We start from the raw sequence: 20,177 nt of genomic DNA on the forward strand, positions 1-20,177 counted from the left end.
CTGATTGTGAATCATTCCCTCAGTTCAAGTCTCTGTCATGGTGATTTCTTCCACTGCATGCCTTAAATAGGTTGGCTAGAGAACAGTGTATTATAGGGTTGTGTTTGAGAAACAAAGGAACATCTACTTTGATTTCAAGCTTTGGTGCAGGAATCATATTTTTGTTCTATCACAAAATCATAGAGAAGTAGGGCTGTCATCCAACCCCCTAGCTGAGGCAGGATCACCACTATCCAAACTATCCTATAGAAATACATAGTCTAACCACTTAGCAAAACTACACAGTCAACCCTGACACAACACAAGACATAACATCCTATCTTGCCACAGCTAAAGCAGAGGCACCATGAAGGCCAATGTCCTGATGTTGTAAAAGTTGTTACTAACCACCCAGAAACAATGCCATGTCCCCTGCTACAGTGGAAGTCTAAAACCCACCAGCCTATACCAATCTGACCATGAGATAAAGTTCTTTCCTGGCCACAAATATGGCAATCAGACTGACCCAAATCAGGGAGGCAAGACCCCCTAGGCAGGAATCTCTGGCTTTAGGTCCCAGCAAGACCACTGGCACACCCCAGTCAAAATACACAGCCTTGGCTGTAGCCTAATGCCTCTGAGGAAGAGACAATTCCTTCCCAGCCCCATACACCAACCAGTAAAGTCCAGAAGCATGGGGCATATCCACAGTAGAACTCAAGTATAAGTATACCTAGGTCATCCACAACCAGTGGCTGTCCAATCTTTCTTGAACACCTCCAGTATTACAGCATCCACAACTTACCTAGGCAGGCTATTTCACTGCTTCACTGTTCTAACAGTGAATAACTTTTTCTGGGTATCTAATATGAACTTACTTTGCTGCAACTTCAAGCAACCAGTCTGTGTACTGCTCTCTGCACTGAGAGAGCAAAAGTGTTCTCCCTCTTTATGGCATCCCTTTAATATTTGAAAACTGATATCCTAACCCCACTTAAGCACCTCTTCCACAGGCTGAACACGCCTAGCTTCTTCAGTCTCTCCTTGTATGGCCTTACCTTCTAAGCCCTTTATCATCTTTGATCACCTGTCTCTAGACCCTCTCTAACTTTTCCACATCCTTTTAAAAATATGGAGCCCAGAACTGCACACAGTACTCCAGATGAGGCCTAACCAGTGCTGAGTACAGAGGCACTATCACTTCCCACTTCTTGCACCTAATGCTTCTATTGATGCATCCCAAAACAGCATTTGGCCTTTATGCAACTGCTGTATTGGCTCTAGACCAATACAGCTACAACCTTGGATACCTGATGTATCTTTTACCTTTCACACATCTTTGTACAGCATCTGGGAGGATTGGTACCCTTCAACATTTTGAGGATCCCTGGGTGTTACTTACTATAACTCAAGCTCAACAATAATAATAAAGACATACAAATATGTATGGATGTGGATATTTAGTTCAATACCATCTGATGAGCAGGTACCGCTTACTGCCAATCTCCTGTGTTAAGCAGAGCATCCTAGACTACCTTACACTTATGAGCAAAAAGAATGTGGCCTTATTCTGCATTTAGAGTTCTTATCTCTTCATTTCTAGGCAATCTGTGCTTATTTTCTACATGAAAATCTCCACTCTAGTAACTCCTTTGGCAGAGAAGGCCTGTCTGGTTGTGTCTTATTGGTAAGGAAAAGAACTCTGTATAGCATTTTCTCTTATATTAGTTTTGACTTCCAAATCCTCAGGCAGCTGTCTGTTCATTTATGCTAATGTGCATTTACCATCTGATTGACTGGTGGACCTTGTTCTTTTGAAAAAAGAAAGAAAGACTAGTTATCACATTAGTATCTGAAGGGGAAGGATAAGTGACCTCTATCTACAGTAAACAAGATCCCTGAGTTTCTAATTCAACAAATGTCATGACATTTTCCCAACAAATTAGATCAATATTAGGTTGAATCATGCAGCTACATAACAGAACAGGCTGATAATCTGACAAATGCATTTGCAGATATACTTATCTGAAGAACTTCACAATAGTTTTGATTCAATATGTGACACATTTTATTTGTCATTTATCCAACTTGGTTAAAAAGTGCCTTCAATTTCAAAAAGGGGCTGCTCCCCAGCACAAATATTTACAAAGGTTATTTATGTATGTTCATTTATTACTTATGTATGCTCAAACACTCGTTTGGGATGGTTCAGAAAAGGATGATACTACCATAAGCAAGGGTATGGACTACATAACCTCCTAAGGCTGTTTCTAACCTTGTTGTTCTATGCATCTCTGATGGCAAATGAATCCTCCTAGGATATCACTTATTTTTCACATGTTTTTTTTTTTTTTAATAGATCATCCTTCATATCAACTTTGTAGCACATTTGCCCCTTGTTTTCGGTGCTCAATATTGAACAGTTAGTTTTCAAGCTTGTGTACAGAATTTAGTTACAAGCTGCCAATTCATGACTGTATGATCTGGGCAAGAAAATGATGTCACTGAACTGAAATCCTGATTCCATTAAAGTCAGCAAAACCCGCAATGGATACAGACAGGCATTACATTTGTGGTGGAGAAATACTATCCTACCACTAGAAACTGGAACGATACAGGCATTCGTGAAGTTTCTCTTAGAAACAAATGCCTGGCCATTGTCAATTACTTCAAAACAGCCAAAATCTCAACCTTAATTTAAAAATTTACTCATAAACTACCAAAATTCTGCTAAACAGCCCTGGTTGGCAGTGCACTGCAAAAGGCTAACTGGCCTACACAGGGCATTTTCCACAGGCCTTTTAATTCTTACTAAAGATGGGATCTGCCCATGCATGGCAGCAACACTTTTTGGTGATTTCAACTGCATGATCATCAAAGGGAAAATGTATTGCTTTGCAGGCTGAATTGACTCCTAGATATCTAAACCACAGTACATAAAGATGGGTCAAGGTGCATTGTTTTACCTTCATGTAGCCCAAATACAGTACAAATCAAGATGGAAAAGAACAATAAAGTCATTTAATCCCTAATACATTCTTAAAGGGTCAATGCAGAACTGTCCACTCAAGTGTGGTTAGTAGAGCTTTTCTCAGTCTTGTATTCAATAGCAGAGGCAATAAGCTTGCTTCAACTCTGCTGTGGTAAAAATTGATGTCTACAATTATCTTTAAATGTTGAACTAGTCTTAGCAAGTCAAAGGAACGTACTTAAAGTTAACCAAATCCCTAAAGTCTTTGCAGGACTAGGGCCTTATTTCATAACCTCCAACTTTCTTTTCAAATATATTAAATATAATTTATGTTAAATAAATGAAGGAAAAGTTACCAAAAAAAAAAAAAAAGGATTTGTTTCCTTCCACTTTATACAGCAAAATCTCAAAGGGCGTGTCCATCTAGAAAATGAAGATCTGATTGCAGATGTGCTCGCAGTAGATTTAAACTAAATAGCTTGGATAACTGTAGCAATAAAGACACAGCCAAATGGACTTCCATGCATAGTAGCTGCCTGAGTAAGCAGGCAGGGTCTCAGGTGGCATGGCAGGATGGGCCCTGAGGGCTGCCATGACATACCCCTGAGGGCTACACTAGTCCTGCCGCATCTCCAGGTCCTTGATATAATCCCCTTTCAATCTTTGCTGCATGCCTTAATGTTCTCTTATGTTGATTGGGAGGCCATCCCTGACTCCGGAGTGATCTCCTTGGTGCCTTGCAGGCTCACTCAGGCTCTGATCTCTGAGCCCTCTGTCTGCTAACAGAACCTTGCCTGTTTTCTGAGGGGGGCTTGTGTACCCAGTCAGAACTCCTCGTACCCTGTCAGCACAACTTGAACTCAGTGGTCACAACTCGTGACCCTAGTGGCTCTAATCAAGTCTTAAGAGCTCCAATTGTAGCCCCAGCCTCCCCCATAGTTATGCCCATGCTTTGCAGATGTCACTTGGTGGTCCTTCATTCTCCTGTACAGGCTTCAGTCCCCTTGGCCTCTGCCCACATGCTACTCTCACAGTAGGCTTCTAGCCTGGGCCCACTTGCTCTGGCCCAGGTTCTTGGCTTCAGCCTCTCTTTCTCAGGGCTCAGACTCTGGGTCCTTGGGGTTTAGACTCTGCCCCAGTTTCCCTCTTTCCTCTCTCTCTAGTGCCTCTGTCTCAGGCACAGATCAAAACCCAGGTGCCTCTCAGGCAATCTGCATGGCCTTTTTACCACCCCTACAACCACCATCTGGTCTTCTGGTATTTACTATCTCTACCCAGCAAAACAAAAGACACAGCCTGTCCAGGTACACAAAAAAGAAACAACAAGATGAACTCAAACCATCCCCACCTTGTGCAAACTTGGAACAAAAAGGAGGCTTTTTTGCCTGCATGCCAGGGCTCCCACTATCGCACTCCAGACTCCACAGCAGCTTGCCGGGGAGGTCATAGAATCATTAACAGCTATGGTTGGAAGGGACCTCAGGAGGTCATCTAGTCCAAACCCCTGCTCAAAGCAGGACCAGCCCCAACTAGATCATCCCTGCCAAGGCTTTGTCTACTCAGGTCTTTAAAATCTCCAAGGGTGGAGATTCCACAACCTCTCTGGGTAACCTGCTCCAGGGATTCACTACTCTCTAAGTGAGAAAGTTTTTCCTAACATCTAACTTAAACTTCCCTTGCTGCAACTTGAGACCATTGTTCCTTGTTTTGTTATCTGCTGCCACTGAAAATAGTTGAGCTCCATCCTCTTTGCAAACACGCTTCCCACTCTTCTCTTCTCCAAACTAAATGAGCCCAGTTCCCTCCGCCTCTCCTCATAGGTTATGTAGTCCAATCTCCTAACCATTCTTGTCGCTGTCCACTGGACTCTCTCCAATATGTCTACATCCTTACTATAGCAAGCATCCACCATGATATCATTCTTGTTGCTCTCTTCTGATCCTAACCCAGAGACTTTCAACAGGCCTGTCTGCATTTTCTTACTGGAGCCTTGAGCAATCATACAGCTCTTTTACACAAAGAACAACTCCTCTTTCTCTTCTTCCCTGCCTGTCTTTCTTGAACAGTTTATACCCATCTATAGGGTTACCATCCATCTCATTTGGAAATATGGGACATCCCGGACACTGCTTCTCTCCTCCCCACTCCTAAGTCAGTGGCCTGCTACAGGAAGAGGCAAAGAGGCATGCTATGACAGGTAGCCTGTCAAGCCACCTTCCTGGGACTAACTGCAGTCAGCGGTGTCCACTTTCTCTTCTCCACTGGACTGTGCCCTGCAACTAGGACACTCATTTTAATCACATCCCAGGACTGACCTCCAAAATCTGGGAGGGTCCCAGGAAAAACATGGTGGATGGTCATCCTACCTATCCATGCCAGTGATCCAGTCATGCAAGCTCCCACCAAATCTCTGTTATTACAATCACATCATAGTTCTGTGACTGTGCAAGGACTTCCAATTCTTCCTGCTTGTTTCCCAAGCTCCGTGCATTCGTGTACAGACACCTGAGGTAACTACCGATTCCCCTATTTTCTCAGCAAGAATGAGAAGGCGTTCCTGTTGCCCCCTCCTGCTTGTGCTTCCTCCAGGTCACCCACTTACCACAGGATCCTCATCCTTTCCCAGCCAGGGCTAGAGTGAACTTCCTGGCCTGAAGGCAAGTCTCTTATACTGGTATATCCTTCCCCTTCCAGCCAGTCCAACCTATCATGCAGCGTGAGCCCAGTGTTCTCTCATTGGCCAATTCAGCTCTACTTGGTTTCAGTGAACCCATAGCAATGATGTTGAGGACTGCAGAAACCATGTTTCTGCCTCCTGTACTGTTTTAGTCTGCATTCCTACCTCTTCAGGACACAGAGACTCTACTCTTAAAGGGCCCTCACAGGCCCTGCTTGTTCCCCAGCCTTCCCAGTAACAAGGTAAGGGGTCCCTGTTTCAGAGGCCTCCTGGGCCAGGTACAGACATTACACTTTTACAGCTAAGGGATTGGAAACCAGTCTATATCTGTAACGAAGCTGAAGTTTGGCACACAAAAACAGTTTATACCCAAAACAGAACAGAAGTTCAGCACAAACTGGTTTAAAAATGATGGAATGATCTAAGATTTGCCCTCCGCACCAACAGGTGAACGTGTGTTCTGTTCATTACTGATCTACACTACACCACTTACAGAAAACTGCATAACTTAAATTAATTCTGCCTCGGCCTTTTAAATGTCTTTTTCTAGCTGTGAAGCCCACACTGAAGTCTGTGCCACTACATCTTCAGGGCTGCTGACCCTACCAGCTCAATCAAACTAATATGAGTGTGCCTAAATGAGCTGCAATCACACCTCTGACTGCAGTGCAAACATAGTCTAAAAGAGCTAAAAAGAGAAAAAGGAACAAAAACATCCAAGTTGTTTTGACTACCACCTATGAAATCTCAAGAGAAATCAGACTGAATAATGGGAATGGTTAATGTATCTGGAAAGACAAGAGTAAGTCCGTATACTGATACATTTAGCATCTCTCTTGCACCTCAGGAACCCCAAACCCGAAGCAAAGAAGATGAGCTAATAATGAAGAGGAGTGCAATTGTATATATGTTTTATTGTCACAGTAATCCAAACAATCTAACTATGTGTGCTACAGCATGCAAAAAAGCAGACAATATAATACATCATACTTAATCTGGGGAGATATTTGAGCTATGCAAATGTTTCAGATCTGATTTTAGGCTACAAACAGACGTTGCATTTGTCTCAGGGGAAACCATTTTCTCCTGAGATAATGTGTGATCACTCAGATGTTTAAGCTTGTGGTCTCGGGACAAAGCCTAGAAAAAAAAGACAGCGTGTCTTGGTACTAGAAAGGTTAACAGGAAAGGAAGTGTTAACAGTGTGTCCTGGAACATAATGAAGTGTGTCTGAACAGTTATCCCAGGATTGAATCATTGAATCTAGAGCAGAAAAGTGAAAGTGCATTCATCCACTCACTAACCCATGACTGGAAGGAGAATGTGTATTCAATCCCGGGACTTTTCCTGGGATAAACTGGTCCTAGGACAAATGCAACGTCTGTTCTTAGTCTTACAAGTGTGATTGGTTCTCATGTCTCTCTATATATATCATATAACAAATCCTACATTACTGCAACATTAAAATTGCAGAGCTAAATACACAAAAGTTAGGGAATAAAAAAATCATGTTTTTTATTGCAACATTAACTTATCCACACCACACATACTACTTTATGGAGCAAATGCTGTAATCAAGGTTGAAGGATAAATTTTATTATAACTCTAGGTCCTGGCCTTGCAAAGACTGAGAGTAACTCTAAATAACTGGGCATGCTTATACAGTGCAATTTAAATGTGTATAGGACTGGGATCACAGAATACAAAGCCAGAATTTTATGACAAAAACACTTTCTTGCAGCTGAATTTCCTATGTTTGTTTTCAGCCAAAAGATGAATATTTGAGGGCAATTTAAAAAAAACAACCACCTTTTTCTCACATTTCTGAGTGATATGAGAAGTAAAAAAAAAAAAAAAAAAGATCCAGGTATATTGTTTGTTTGTGCTTATGCCCAAAGCACAACTTGGCACGGTCTATCTAAAAACTCCTACTGGGGGCAAAGGAAGTTCCATAAGAGGTCTTAGGTCACTTTTAGGTTCCCTAAGAGGTCTTAGGGTGGGAAGGGTCTTTAATTAGAGTGACTCTGAGAGCCACTGTAATTAAAGCACAGCAGCATCTCGCATATTAGCATTCCCATGCTTCAAAACAGTGGTGGAGGCACTTAAACCAAAACTCATTCAACAAGCTTTGGTTCAAGTGCTTCCACTGCCATATTGAAGCATGGGGTTGCTAATACATGAGATGCAGAAGCTGGCTGGAGCACAGTTGGAGTACAGTAATTACCATACTGCAGCAGACTCGATTAATCAGAGCAGCCCCACAGCATGTCTACAGGCACCCCAAGGGATTGGGCCCCAAGATCTCAAGCAGCACATTTGGCAAACCCTTGATGTCCTTGTAAAAAGCCATTTACAATTAAGGAGTAGTTTGTGATTTTACAAAACTACAGGCATATTTGTCTATGGGGTTTGTCTCTCAAACTGCCTGTGGCACTAGTCAGTCATGGAAAAACAAAACAGACAAAACCTGAAACAAAACTCCTAATATTTGTCATCTGAGCCCGTTTCCCAGCCTGACACATAAAATTAAACTCTTAATTCCATATGCTAGGCCTAAGGTGTGCCTCTTGCTATTCCCTTCCATAAGGATGCTCTGCAGTTTGGTATATGTCTACCTCTGCCCTGTTACCAAAGACTGCATTTTTATATTTCTCCTAAGTTTGTAAGCAAGGGAGAAAAAAAATTCTAAACCCACACAGTGACTATTCCTGGGCGAGTATGAACCATATGTAAAATGCATTTGGTTTTGATTAACCTATGTGTCTGGATGTGTGTGTGTGAATTCTTTTCTCCTGTGTGCATAGACCCTGCCTTAGGTAACTCAAAAAATGTCTGAATGGATCTTCTCCCATTTTTTTTCCACCTTTACATTGGGAGTTTCTGCTTCAAATTATCCTGGAAACCAGGGAATGATAAAGTTATCCTGTAACCTTGACTAAGGAATTTGCTGCCACAGTAGCTAGAACAATCAGATTCACAGATATAAGAACAGCATGGCAGACATTCAGTCAAATAACTTGACACATTTATTAAAAACACTAGAAGTACCTGGACATAGGCCCTGCAAGAGCGCTCCCTTTTCTGAAGCTGAATCCAGAAAGACAGCGGATTAAAGACGGAATAGAAAAAACAAGTTAGTGACAGAAGAAAACTAGAAACACATTAAAGAAAATACCCTGTACAAAAACCTCATTTCTCTTTTGATCAGCTTCTAGGGGGAAAAAACATGCAAGCTTAGCAGCCATGGAGTGCTGTAAGGACTGGCTTGAGAAACAGCCGGTTAGTTCTTTTCAGAAAAGCAGTCTGGAACTATGCTATAGCAGCTGTTAGTTATGGCAGGAGATACTGAGATGAACTGTAACTCTTTAGTAGATTAAATTTACCTTGCAAATTTGTATTGTGCGTTGCATTCCTCATCAAACCATGCCAGAGAAGATGGAGCTGATCCTCATGTAGAACAAGGGTGGGAAGATACAGTGACCAGAACATGATTACAGTACCCGGAGGAAAAGCCAAGGGAACTTTTATGTGATCAGCTCCTGCACCAAGAGCAAAGGAGCCACAGCAGCATGATCCCTTGGACAGACTGTACAAGCCTGCCCACAGCTGTGACCCACACACAGATGGTTCACCTATACTTAAGCCTGAATTGCTGGACTTTACTTGCTATTGGTACCTGACCTAATTAGAGTAAATCTACTGCCTACTGGTGCTGCAATCATCCCACTGACTGTGGTGCAGACATACTATAAAACCATGTCTGCACTACTGTCGACCATATCAGGAGGTGCTAGAGTGACTACCAGAACGCTCCCTACACACAACCTCCCCCTGTGTAGCTGATTGGTTTAATCCTGCTTATTGTCATATACCCATCTCTGCTCTAAGACAGCTACAGAGTATCTTTTTGGGGTGCAAAGTGGACATGCTTTGGCACGCTCCATTGATGTTGTAGATATGCTCATTACGTCCTGCTGAGGACGCTTTACATTCCTTTAATTAAACTGCTTCTGTAAGGTCTGATTATGCACCCCTTTCTCATGCTGGCTTGAGCCTCCCGCTGTAACCAATGGGGCTACATGCATAAGCACATGCCTTACACATTCTGAGAGGCATTTACATAGAGAGAACCTACTGATTATTAGGATCCTGATTCAGGTAAGCACGCTGGTGTGCTTACACTCCTAGCATGTTATATTTCAGTATGTGCTTATAAACTGGGTCTTAAACATATATTGAAAAACTGTCTTGTATTGGGACCCAAAACAGGATTTGCTCAACGCAGCAAAGAGTTGGCCTACATTGTACTTAAGTGCACCTTGCACTGATATATGTATGCTAGCTTTAAATGCGCTAGCTCAGGTACTGTTAGCAGTGCAGTAGTTTAGCCTGGGCTGGGAAACCTCCCAGCCCAGGCTGAGTTACTACCTGGTAAAAAACACACCCTGATCAAAGTGTTACTCCTAGCAGTGCTCAGTTTTGACACCACTGTATTTACCAGAATCCAACATGACTCTGAATTTAAGATACCCCTCCCCTCCCCCCATAATGAGATTCTAGACATGGAAATGGCTATGTCTGTTATAATTTTCCATGTATACAATCTAATTATTGGAGGGTTGTCTTAAGTTGCAGTAAGGAAAGCAATTGCAGGGAGGAGGTGGTAGGCGGGCAGGCAATGGGGGGCAAACAATGGGAGAGGAGTCAAGCAGCCTGATCCCTACACCTTACCCCCCTTACACTTTGACCCCTACCACCTGTGTCCTTCACCACTTGTCCCCCTGCTGCCTGCATGCCCCAGCAGCTGTCCTCCCACAGTGCCTGCCCCCTGACACCTCCCTGCTACTTGCCTCCAACCTGGTTATGATACCCTGCTGCCTGTCCCCTCCACTGCCTCTGCCCCTCCCCATGCCACTTACCCTGTAGCTGCAACTTGGCTCCATCCCTGAGACAGCCTGGAGCATAGAGTGTGTAGCTGCTCCAAACCCAGCCATGATATGCAACAGCTGCTGCAGTGGTTGTGACAGCTCCAGCTGAGCTCCACAGCCAGAGCCCAGATGCGAACTGCTGCCACTGTTGCTACCAAGTCAGGATGGAGCAACGACATGCTCCCTGCCCCAAGCTGGAGCAGAGACTCAGCACCACCAGAGCTGGAGGGTAGGTGGCAGCAGTGTGCGTGTGTGTGGGGGAGGGCAGGTGCACACTGGGATGGGTGACAGCTGTGATTCTGACCCCAACCCAGGGCCAGGCATTAGGCCAGAGCTGGGGCCAAAACTATAGCAGCCTCCCACCCTCCCTGCCACCTTGTACTCAAATCCAAGATCAGGGGCTTTCCTCCCCCCGCCATGTTAAACTGGGCCTCATCTGGGATTTAACTAAATATGGTAATTCACGTTTTTCTACTTGAGCTGTAATGATGGCTGTGAGTGCAGTATAGACAAACCTTAAGCATATGACATAAACTCAGACCTCTCAAATCATGCTCCTGCAGGTATCTTCCTTGCTGATGTATGTCAGTATGAAGTTTGCATTAAGAGACCTTGCATAAATTTACTCTCAGCTCAACTCACATTTCTTATGCCACTAGGGCAACTGAGAGCAAAATGTGGTCCCTGAGGTTTTGCAGAACTAAAAAACAAAAAAAAACAAAAAAACCAGACTCAAGTCTAATGTACAGCTTAATTCTAATGGGCACATGCCCAATGCCTGCCCCAATGTGTTCTAATTAGAATGCATCGGAGAAGACTCAATTAATCAAGTCTGTTGGAGCATGCTCATTAGCACACTCCAGCAGCCTCAATGTTATGTGTATTCAGTGTCCCCATGTTTCAAAATGCTGGCAAGAGTGTTTTAACTAAAGCTTGTGGGATGAGCTTTAGTTAAAGTGCTTGCGCTGCTATTTTGACACACAGGATGCTGAATACACAAGACAGTGTGGGCACTTTAATTAGAGCAGCTCCCCCCACCCTGAGCACATGTAAAGCTGCCCAATGTTTCACAGCAATATTTTAACAGAAACAATCTTCCCTAGCATAGACCAGGCCAAACTAGACTTTACAGAAACAAGGATAGATCAAAGAAAGCCATGCTACTAATTTCAATAATATCCATGCGGGAGGCTCTGCTAATTTGCAATTCTACTTGAACAATTATTACAGTAACTAGGCCTGATCCTGATGCAAATCTCAAGCTTCTAGTGAAAGAAAGGTCGCTGATGAAAGGATGGCTTTTTCATTATTGCTCCAATTTATTTCAATTCATTTTATATCAACTTGCAGAAAAAATAAGAGCACAGAGGTCAAAGGCTGAGCCAAGTCCCTTCTGTGTCCCTCACATGTTTCCCTCTAATGCTCAGAAAAATATGTGATGGTTGGTGCATGCATTATTTTTTTCTTTCTGACTAAATGAAACAAAAACAAAACTCTTTACAAATTACATTTTTTTTTCTGACGTGCTCTTGATCAGCAAAGGGGAAGGGGGAATGAGGAGGCTGCTGCCTTTTATTTGCCCAATGCTACTTCCAACTTTAATTCATGCATTCTTAAATGAGCACAGAGCAGTTGCTCCACTAAAGAATTAAGTGGGGAATGAGAGCAAGTAAATTACTGAGCCTGTCATTTGGATCAGTGGTTCGCATCGCTGTTTTGCAGGACTCCACACACTCCAGAATTTTAATGTGAAGCACAATTGATTTGTACTAGTTGACTGTGCAAACCTGAGGGTGGGGGGAAATAGCTAGAGGGGGCTACAGAAAGTGCGAACAGAGTAAACAACATACTAATTTTTTTTTCTCCATTGCCTCCAAGTGCCCCAATGATGCTACCAAATTTCAGAGAAACAGATAAATGTCAGAAGGTGAAATATAAAAGGAGTAAATATAAATGTTGTGTGTCACCATGAAATACTCAGAATAGCAAGCAGACTAGATTTATGTGTCCAGTTAGTACATGACATTAATTGCCGGCTTTACCCGATGTTGTCAGATATCAACATTATTTTATATAAAGATTTGCAGTGGGGCTGTATTAAATAATGTTATGTCAATGCAACAGTTAATACAATTTCTACCCGCATGGTTATAAAATAGCTTGAAGCAATATTAATTAATAGCATCAAGATTACCCAGTTCATGGCACATGCAAAACATAATATATGCAGAGCTCCCACTCCCATTTCTTTATTTTTTTGTAATACAATCTAAAAGATCCTTTATGTTTAAAAAACAGTCAGTCGGCAATAATACTGTACATCAAGAAGATAACTTTACTTCCAAAGAGTTATTTATTTTGCCATCCCAAGTGACATTAAACACAGTGAATTACTAGTGTTAGATGGGTTTTTTTCCCCACTCATGTAACCTTAAAACCACCTTGGGACCAAGTTCTGCTCTCAGTTACAGAGATGCCGGTGCCATTAAAGCCAGAAGTGTAACTGAGAAAAGAATTTGGTATCTTATTTAAAGTAAAGCCTACATAATTGTGCATCTACTAGTGGTTTGTTTAGAGCTGGTGCAGGCTTATATGACCCGCGGCTTGAATCTCACAGAGGTTCAATTTTGAGGTCACTACTGTAGGTGATGCACACGGGATTGGGCTGATTCCCAGCTCAGAGAATTTCACTGTAACAGAGGAAATTTACTGTATAATTTTCACAGATGAGGCTTCAGACCATTATCGCCAACTTTTAGCTTTTATAACATGTCAACTGCTGGCTACATCCAGTTTTCAGGATGTTGATAATAATGAGAAATCTCTCCTATCTAGACATCATAGGAAACAAAATAATTTAACAAAGCAAGAAGTATTCTTGGAATGAGTCATGGATAGTAATAGCAATAGGAAGAAGAAGAAAGGAAGAAGGGGGAAGAAGAACAAGAAGAAGAAAAAGAACAAGAACTCTCAGATGTTAAACTACCTTGCATATCTTCGGTATGAATCTATTAGTCACTTCTTTCATTTTCCCATGTTTGTTGAACACAACTGAGAGGTTAAGATTTTGGATCATTAATATCTCAGAACTTGAAAGTGTTTGGATCCAAGGGGTATATTATACTTTTATAAGCACATCCCACACATCTCTATGAGATGCTGAACCAAAGTCCCAACTGCTAATACTCTCTCAACTGAAAATGTCAATTCCCTCACTTATAAAGAACCACCACTGCATAAATGGATCCAGCAATAAAATCACTGGGCAAAATTCTGCTCTCAGTTGCAGAAGTATAAATCCAAAGTAATTCTGGCAGCTTTAGCAAAGTTATTATGGAGCTGCACTCATGGGTAGTAACTGAAAATGGGATCAGGTTCATGATGTTCAATTAGCTAAATATTTAAGTGTATACATTTCCCAATACCAGGAGCACTTTTGAACACTTTAGAGTGAGGCCTCCTAACCATTACCAAGAAAAAAAGCCATTGCTTAGTCTATTCTTCCTTCCAAAGGCACTTGTTTCTTACCTTGTTTAAGCTACGTGCAGCACTATCTTTCCCGCCTGGTGTCAGGTTTCGGAGCTGCACATCAAGTAAGCCCACCAGCTGGTCCATGGCGCGCACTGAATACGTGATGTCACCAGCATTCAAATGGTTTTTCGTTTGCTCTGCAAGCTCTCTGGCAATGTTGGCAGCTGTTTCCCCTGACTTCAGCTAGGATATAAAAAGGAGAAAATCAAAAAAATGTTGTACTGTCCCTAGCTAATTGGTAAAAAGCATGGAAAGAAACAAAAAAAAGCCCCTGTTATCAAGGCTGAGATGTTTGGACAAGCACCATACACATCTCAGACAGGCAGCTTCAATTTTTGTGTGAATGTAAATGTTGTCAATTATCCGGATGTTTCATTTCTGGCTAGGTTTGCAAGTATGCTCATATCTGTTATCCCTTTTCTTCTGAGAGACAGCTGCTTGTCCTCTATTTTGCACAAGTGACACCAGTATCTGCACTGAGGAAAGCAGGAAAATAAAGAGGGATTGGGAAATGTTAATTATTCAATGATTTTTTTCCTGCTATAATGAAGAGGTGCTATTATTATTATTGTTGTTGCTGTACTTGATGTTGATGTTATTATTATTACAACAATTGTAAAGTCCCACGCCAGGCCCATAATGCTAACACAGCAAACTGTTTCCTAAAATGTGGGTTCAAATAGGGAGAACACTAAAAGAGGTCTGCTGACTTATACTCTGTGGGCTTGAAGTGGATTAGACACATCTACCCATGTGAAGACACTAAGTTTAGTCCAGCTATTCCTCATCATCGTCATTAGAACTGAGATCAGAATCAGGTACCATTACTGCACAACACTGGGATCTGTACATATTCCTTTGTATTGTAAACTGCCAGCAATTATTCCAGTGGATATAAAGACACGGAGGTGAGAAAGTAGATGCAGCTGCCTCAAACACAACTACAAACTGGAATTTCTGTGGGTGGGGCTGGGATTTGTCAGCCATGTGGTAACATCTCAATATCTAGCTTAGCACAAAAAATGTGTAAATATGCCTGGGTCTGCTGTCAAAATAACAGCAGCTCCTGAAACCAGCAAGATTACTAGATGATGAAGGAAGAAGTTACATTTCACTCACTAGTCCCTGCAGCAACTAGTGAATCCTTAAAAAAGGAGCAAGATTAAATAATATAACCTAAATTAGTAAGAGGGGAAAAAAGCAATTTCCATAACTTAGATTTAATAACTAAAAGCTGATTTAGCAGTCCAAAGCAATTCTGAAATGATGTACCATTTAGCACACTGGCCACTGTTACTGTAATTGGGAGCCATATTCCACAGTGGGAGAGCTTTATCTCAATTGCTTTTTTTTTTTTTTTTAAAGCATGGATTTAACAGCTTAATATGTCTTCTCACTATCAGCATGAAGAGGCATTAAATCAACAGGGAAATGGGGTGAACCTGAAACACAGGAGTAAAGTTTCCTGTGCTGGCAGAAAAGACCTGGGATGGTTCATAACATATTAATATCACAATGATTCATAGACTAATGGATCAAACTATCACCTAAACTAGGGTTGTCCAACTGGTGGTCCTCAGGCCACATGCAGCCCATGTGGGGTCAAATGGTTGTCCCTCAAATCCTGCCTGGGGGCCACTTTCCTCATTGCTCTAGATGCAATAGAAGCTAGTGACTCCAGGCACACACTCTGTCCTGCTGCTTATGCTTGCTGTCCCCATCCTAGGAGGCGAGCTCAGCACAAGAAGCAGGGAGTGAGGCTGGGGCTATGCAGGCATATGGTTCAGTGGTAGTTGTGGGGTGGTGCCAGCACACAGGGCAACTCAGGGAGCCTGTGGCTCACCTTTGTACAGTTCCCACTAGTGATGCCCCCATTCAAGTAGTCCTGAGGGTGTTTGACCCTAGGCTGCTTAGGGAACAGCTCTGACCTAATACCAAGCCCGAACTGAGAGATTAACTTAACTTTAATTTGGATCTTTTATTTCCTCCTTTGATTTCTTTCCTTTTCCTGTGATGATCTTCCTTGCTTACCCTGTGCCTCTTTTCCTAATCGTGTCTTTAGGGTGAGGGGCTAGCTAGCTCCATAAATCCAACAAGCAGAGAGAGCTACTCCCTTCCCTGGTCCACCCAAAGGTTTTCAGTGATCATGGCACTGAAAGAAGTATTCAGCATTCCAGTTTGCTGAACTTAACTGTGTTATATGCCACCATGGGACTGGTTTTGTATATCCAAGGGGAATGTCCCAAGGCATGAGAAATGCAAACGGTTAAGGGGAAATTGTACAGAATCAGCTATAAATAATGCTATAAATTCACTAGCGGGTGAAAGAACCAATGTTGCTCTGTTATGTAGGTGCAATTTCCTATTAAATTTACCATCCAGTACCTAAAATTGGGTATTTCTCTTGCTCCCTCAGTTTTTGGTGATTATTTAAAATGCCAGGTTGCATGGAAACACAAATAGCAGGCAGAGTTTCTATCTTCAAGTAAATCAATTAGCTGGTTTATAAATGAATAACCTACTGCCATCAGTTCAAAAGCAATAACCAGCTGATTTAATGAAACCAAAGTGAAGATATTCATATACTCATCTTCAGAGAATTAAAGCATATGATGATATAGGTAAGATAAATGACAGAGATAATATGTTGTTCTTCCCTTTAGACCAATAATAACTTATATTCAAGAATTAAATTATTGTAGCCTGGCTGTACATTCATCTAATTCCACTGAGACCATATCCTCTTCTAAACAGCTCCATAAGCTTCTGCCCTGCTGAGAATTCAAAAAGGCTTGAATCCCAATATGAAGTTTGACTTTATGACCTCACCTGCCACCACACAGAGCCTAGCAAAAGATAACAGCTATTCCATACAACTTTTCTTTTTATAGAACAAATATTCTTAAAATTTTCACTGAAGCTCATAAAATTAGCCTGCCCTTCCATGGGTGTTCTGGGGAGTTGTGTTAGTAGAAGGTACCAGAAATGTAAACTGTTTCTCAGTGGTACATTAGCTTGTTGGAGCTATTGTTACTGAGTGAGCTCAAGGGCTTTATGTGCTACATATTTACATCCTTATGTTTATCGTAAGGTTGTGCCAGTGTTGTGCAGGCTAGAGTGCTCACAGCAAGTTTCCAGGCTGCCATAAAGGCATGTCCACCAAATACAGGAGTGCTCTTTGTAGAAACTGTAAAAAAGTATTTTTTTCAGTTGCAGCCCACCTGCAGAATATATGCAGGCCTCCAACCAGGTGGTTGTTCTATAGTGCCTCAGGAGAGAAAATTGCCTGTCTAGAACTCTGATGCCAGTCCATGAACTGCTTCAGCATCCTAACGAATTCTGCATGGTTGAATACATGCCAAAAGATAGTAATTTGAAATACCGCCTATTTAAAAAATTATTAAAAGGGCAAAGTTGTTAACTCCCATGAGGAAGGAAAATTTGCCAACACCCATTTTTCCAGAGTGGTGAAAAACTTGGCAGCAGTCACTCTCCTCAGGCTGGTATTACTTTCTAAAGCTTTTCTCCAGCCATCACACCAAACTCTAAAGGTTCCTTCATTTTCCCTACAACACTCCTTGAGACTAAGGGTTGAGGTTCTTCCTGTTATTTTCTCATCAAAGTTGCAAGAGTAGTCCTGGCTGCAAGTCTGAGAAGAAAGGTGATCTGACTTGAGGATATTTGATATGTGGCAGGCGATGGCTAGAAAATTATATTTAGAAATTTGCTTTTAGGAATTGGCTTGTAGATAAAGTAGATATGCATTAGAACAAGGGTCCAGGGGAATGGCATCTAAAACCCTGTTTGTGACAAAGTCTCCTTCATGGCAGACACAGTTTCTGAAGCCAAGGGACAAGCGGGCATAAACAGACAGGGCAATTAAAGACATATACCACACAATTCCATAACATGAGATAAGGTGGCATTAAGTTAGTGACCAGCTGCAGAGCCCTTGGCATTCCCATCTTTGGTGGGTGGACCAAATTAGAAGGCCAGGGCATGTCCAAATGAAGACACCAGTAAATGACCAAATTAAGATGTGCATGTGTGATGGGCTGGAGAAACAAAGGAATATACTGACAGAACAGAACTTGGACAGTATGATGACCCCAGGGAAATCAATCAATGATGCCTGAAGATGAAGAGTCATCAGAGAAGAGAAAAAATACAAAAGGAAGGATTTCAGACCAGCAACGTGTCCTCAAGTGGGGAACCTGAGGCCATCATGGAGAGAGGGCATGCCATCAGCCTATCTTACCCACCCCACTGGCATGGGGTGAGCCTCAGCCATCAACCTCCAAATGGCTGACATCTGACATTCAAGAATGAACCTCAGGGTGAAGCCCACATACTGGCCAGATGTACCATCCCTCTGTGAACCCTAGGACTGGTAGATATAGAATCAGGTGGGAGGGGTTATTTTGTTTGCCTTGCCCGCATTATTCGTAACTGCTATCACTGTTTATCTCTAACATGTGCCTATTATCAAATGGAAGAAATCATGGTTGATCTGAGGGTATCTGGGTCATAAATCCAGTGCCAGCGGCAGGTAAGTTCTCTAAAATCTGTTAAGAATTTTTCCACTAAAGTTTTGAGGTTCCAAGTCAGTGATTCTCAACAAGCATGCCATAGGACTCTGGGGTGCCTTGAGACCCTTTCAAGGGTGGTGCAGGGTGCCATGAAGTGTTAGCACTTTTAAGTGTGCAAACATGGTTCACAAGCTAAACCCAGAGAATTTCAAATGGGAATTCATAGGACTAAAACCATTCTGACCTGTTGTGGTCTTTCTGAGTTCTCTGTACCAGCAGAATTGGTGTACTATTTTTCTGTAGTTAGAAAATGAATGAAAATTAAGAGCTGACATTTTGCAAGGCTTGCCTTCAGTCTAACAAGGGCTGCCTTCAGTCTACAAAGGTGGAAAACCACTGTTCTAAGTGAGATTCCACTGTAAACAACTCATTTTGCTTCCAATTACTGGCTTGACCACAAGCTGAAGAAATCGGTTCTGTCCCTTGTAACAACTATACTGCTGCTGTTATTTCTGTTTGTTATACGTCAAAAGGAGATGGCATCTTCACACTGAAGAAACAGGACAATGTGTATTTTAAGGCTGTTTGTTTGCTTTGTGTGAGTGTGAGTGAGTGGGAGGGGACAGGGGGGTGGGGTGGGAGGAGGAGCCTGCTTGTCTAAATGTGATACAGACACATAAGGTAAAATATATTGATGGCAAAACCCATATCCACTTTGTCTACAATTTCCATGAAACAGATATGGATAGTAATTTAGACTAGTTTTTGCCAATGGCAGCTGCTGTATACAACTGCTGCATGATGTTTCATCTCTGGAGCGATCAGCTGGTTTTTTCAAAGCTTGCCTATTCTTTTTGTTTGTACTTGTTAGCAAATTAATCGCTGTTACCGCACATGTCTGTACTCTGGCTGGGTGCTGGACAGTGCATCTGTGTACATTCACTTCTGCAGTTCTGAAACAGCTACCTGCAGGCTTTGTGCTATAACTCTTTTGGATTCACTTCCCTGTGCATTTTCTACTTGCAGACAGCCTTTTAAGCCTGCTGTGTGATACCCTCATAAACACTGTCTTCTTTGTGAAGTTTGCAGCTGTGGTTTACTTGCTCCATGACTTTGTAGACTGACATGGCTGTTTTCAGAGTCAGCTGATCAAATCCCATTTCCCTAAAGCTCATCTCCCACATTTGGAGAGCAGGATATACCAAGAAGACTTCCATTGCACCAGTGGCTCCTGAGCTTCAAGTCCATAGTGTGGTTCTCAGTTTCTTTATATCCTTTCTCTAGCAGAAGTCTTTTGTTACTTTTCTTCTTCAGAAATACAGAACATTTCTTCTAGCTGGGCTAACAGTCTATCATAATTGGCACTGCCCATAAGAAGGAACTGAAAACAGTAACAAATGTTCCAGGGTCTCTCTCAGTTAACAGTACAGCCATGTTCCCCTCATATAGAACAAAAACTTATATTTAAAGAGTTTCCAAGACTCCACCACTGTTTACACTTGCATTCAACAGCTAGGTTATCTCCTTATTGCTTCACATCAATCAAAGCAGGGCCTGTCCTT

General features: G+C 42.1%; 1 protein-coding gene across 15 annotated transcripts in view; it reads right to left on the reverse strand.

The window, feature by feature from the left end:
• Positions 1 to 20,177, reverse strand: part of ADGRL3 (adhesion G protein-coupled receptor L3) — an 875,465-nt gene that overhangs the window by 169,535 nt on the left and 685,753 nt on the right. For 14 of the 15 annotated variants that reach the window (XM_090036868.1, XM_090036867.1, XM_090036864.1 and 11 more), the window contains 2 exons: positions 14,084 to 14,269; positions 8,676 to 8,714 (listed from right to left, as the gene is read on the reverse strand). In XM_090036868.1, coding sequence (XP_089892994.1) covers positions 8,676 to 8,714; positions 14,084 to 14,269 — 225 coding nt within the window. The remainder of the gene's footprint in view (positions 1 to 8,675; positions 8,715 to 14,083; positions 14,270 to 20,177) is intronic. The other variant, XM_090036865.1, reaches the window with a different exon arrangement.

Source organism: Crocodylus siamensis, chromosome 2 (genome assembly GCF_052110815.1).
Source record: "Crocodylus siamensis isolate JL-2025a chromosome 2, ASM5211081v1, whole genome shotgun sequence".
Taxonomy (NCBI): domain Eukaryota; kingdom Metazoa; phylum Chordata; order Crocodylia; family Crocodylidae; genus Crocodylus; species Crocodylus siamensis.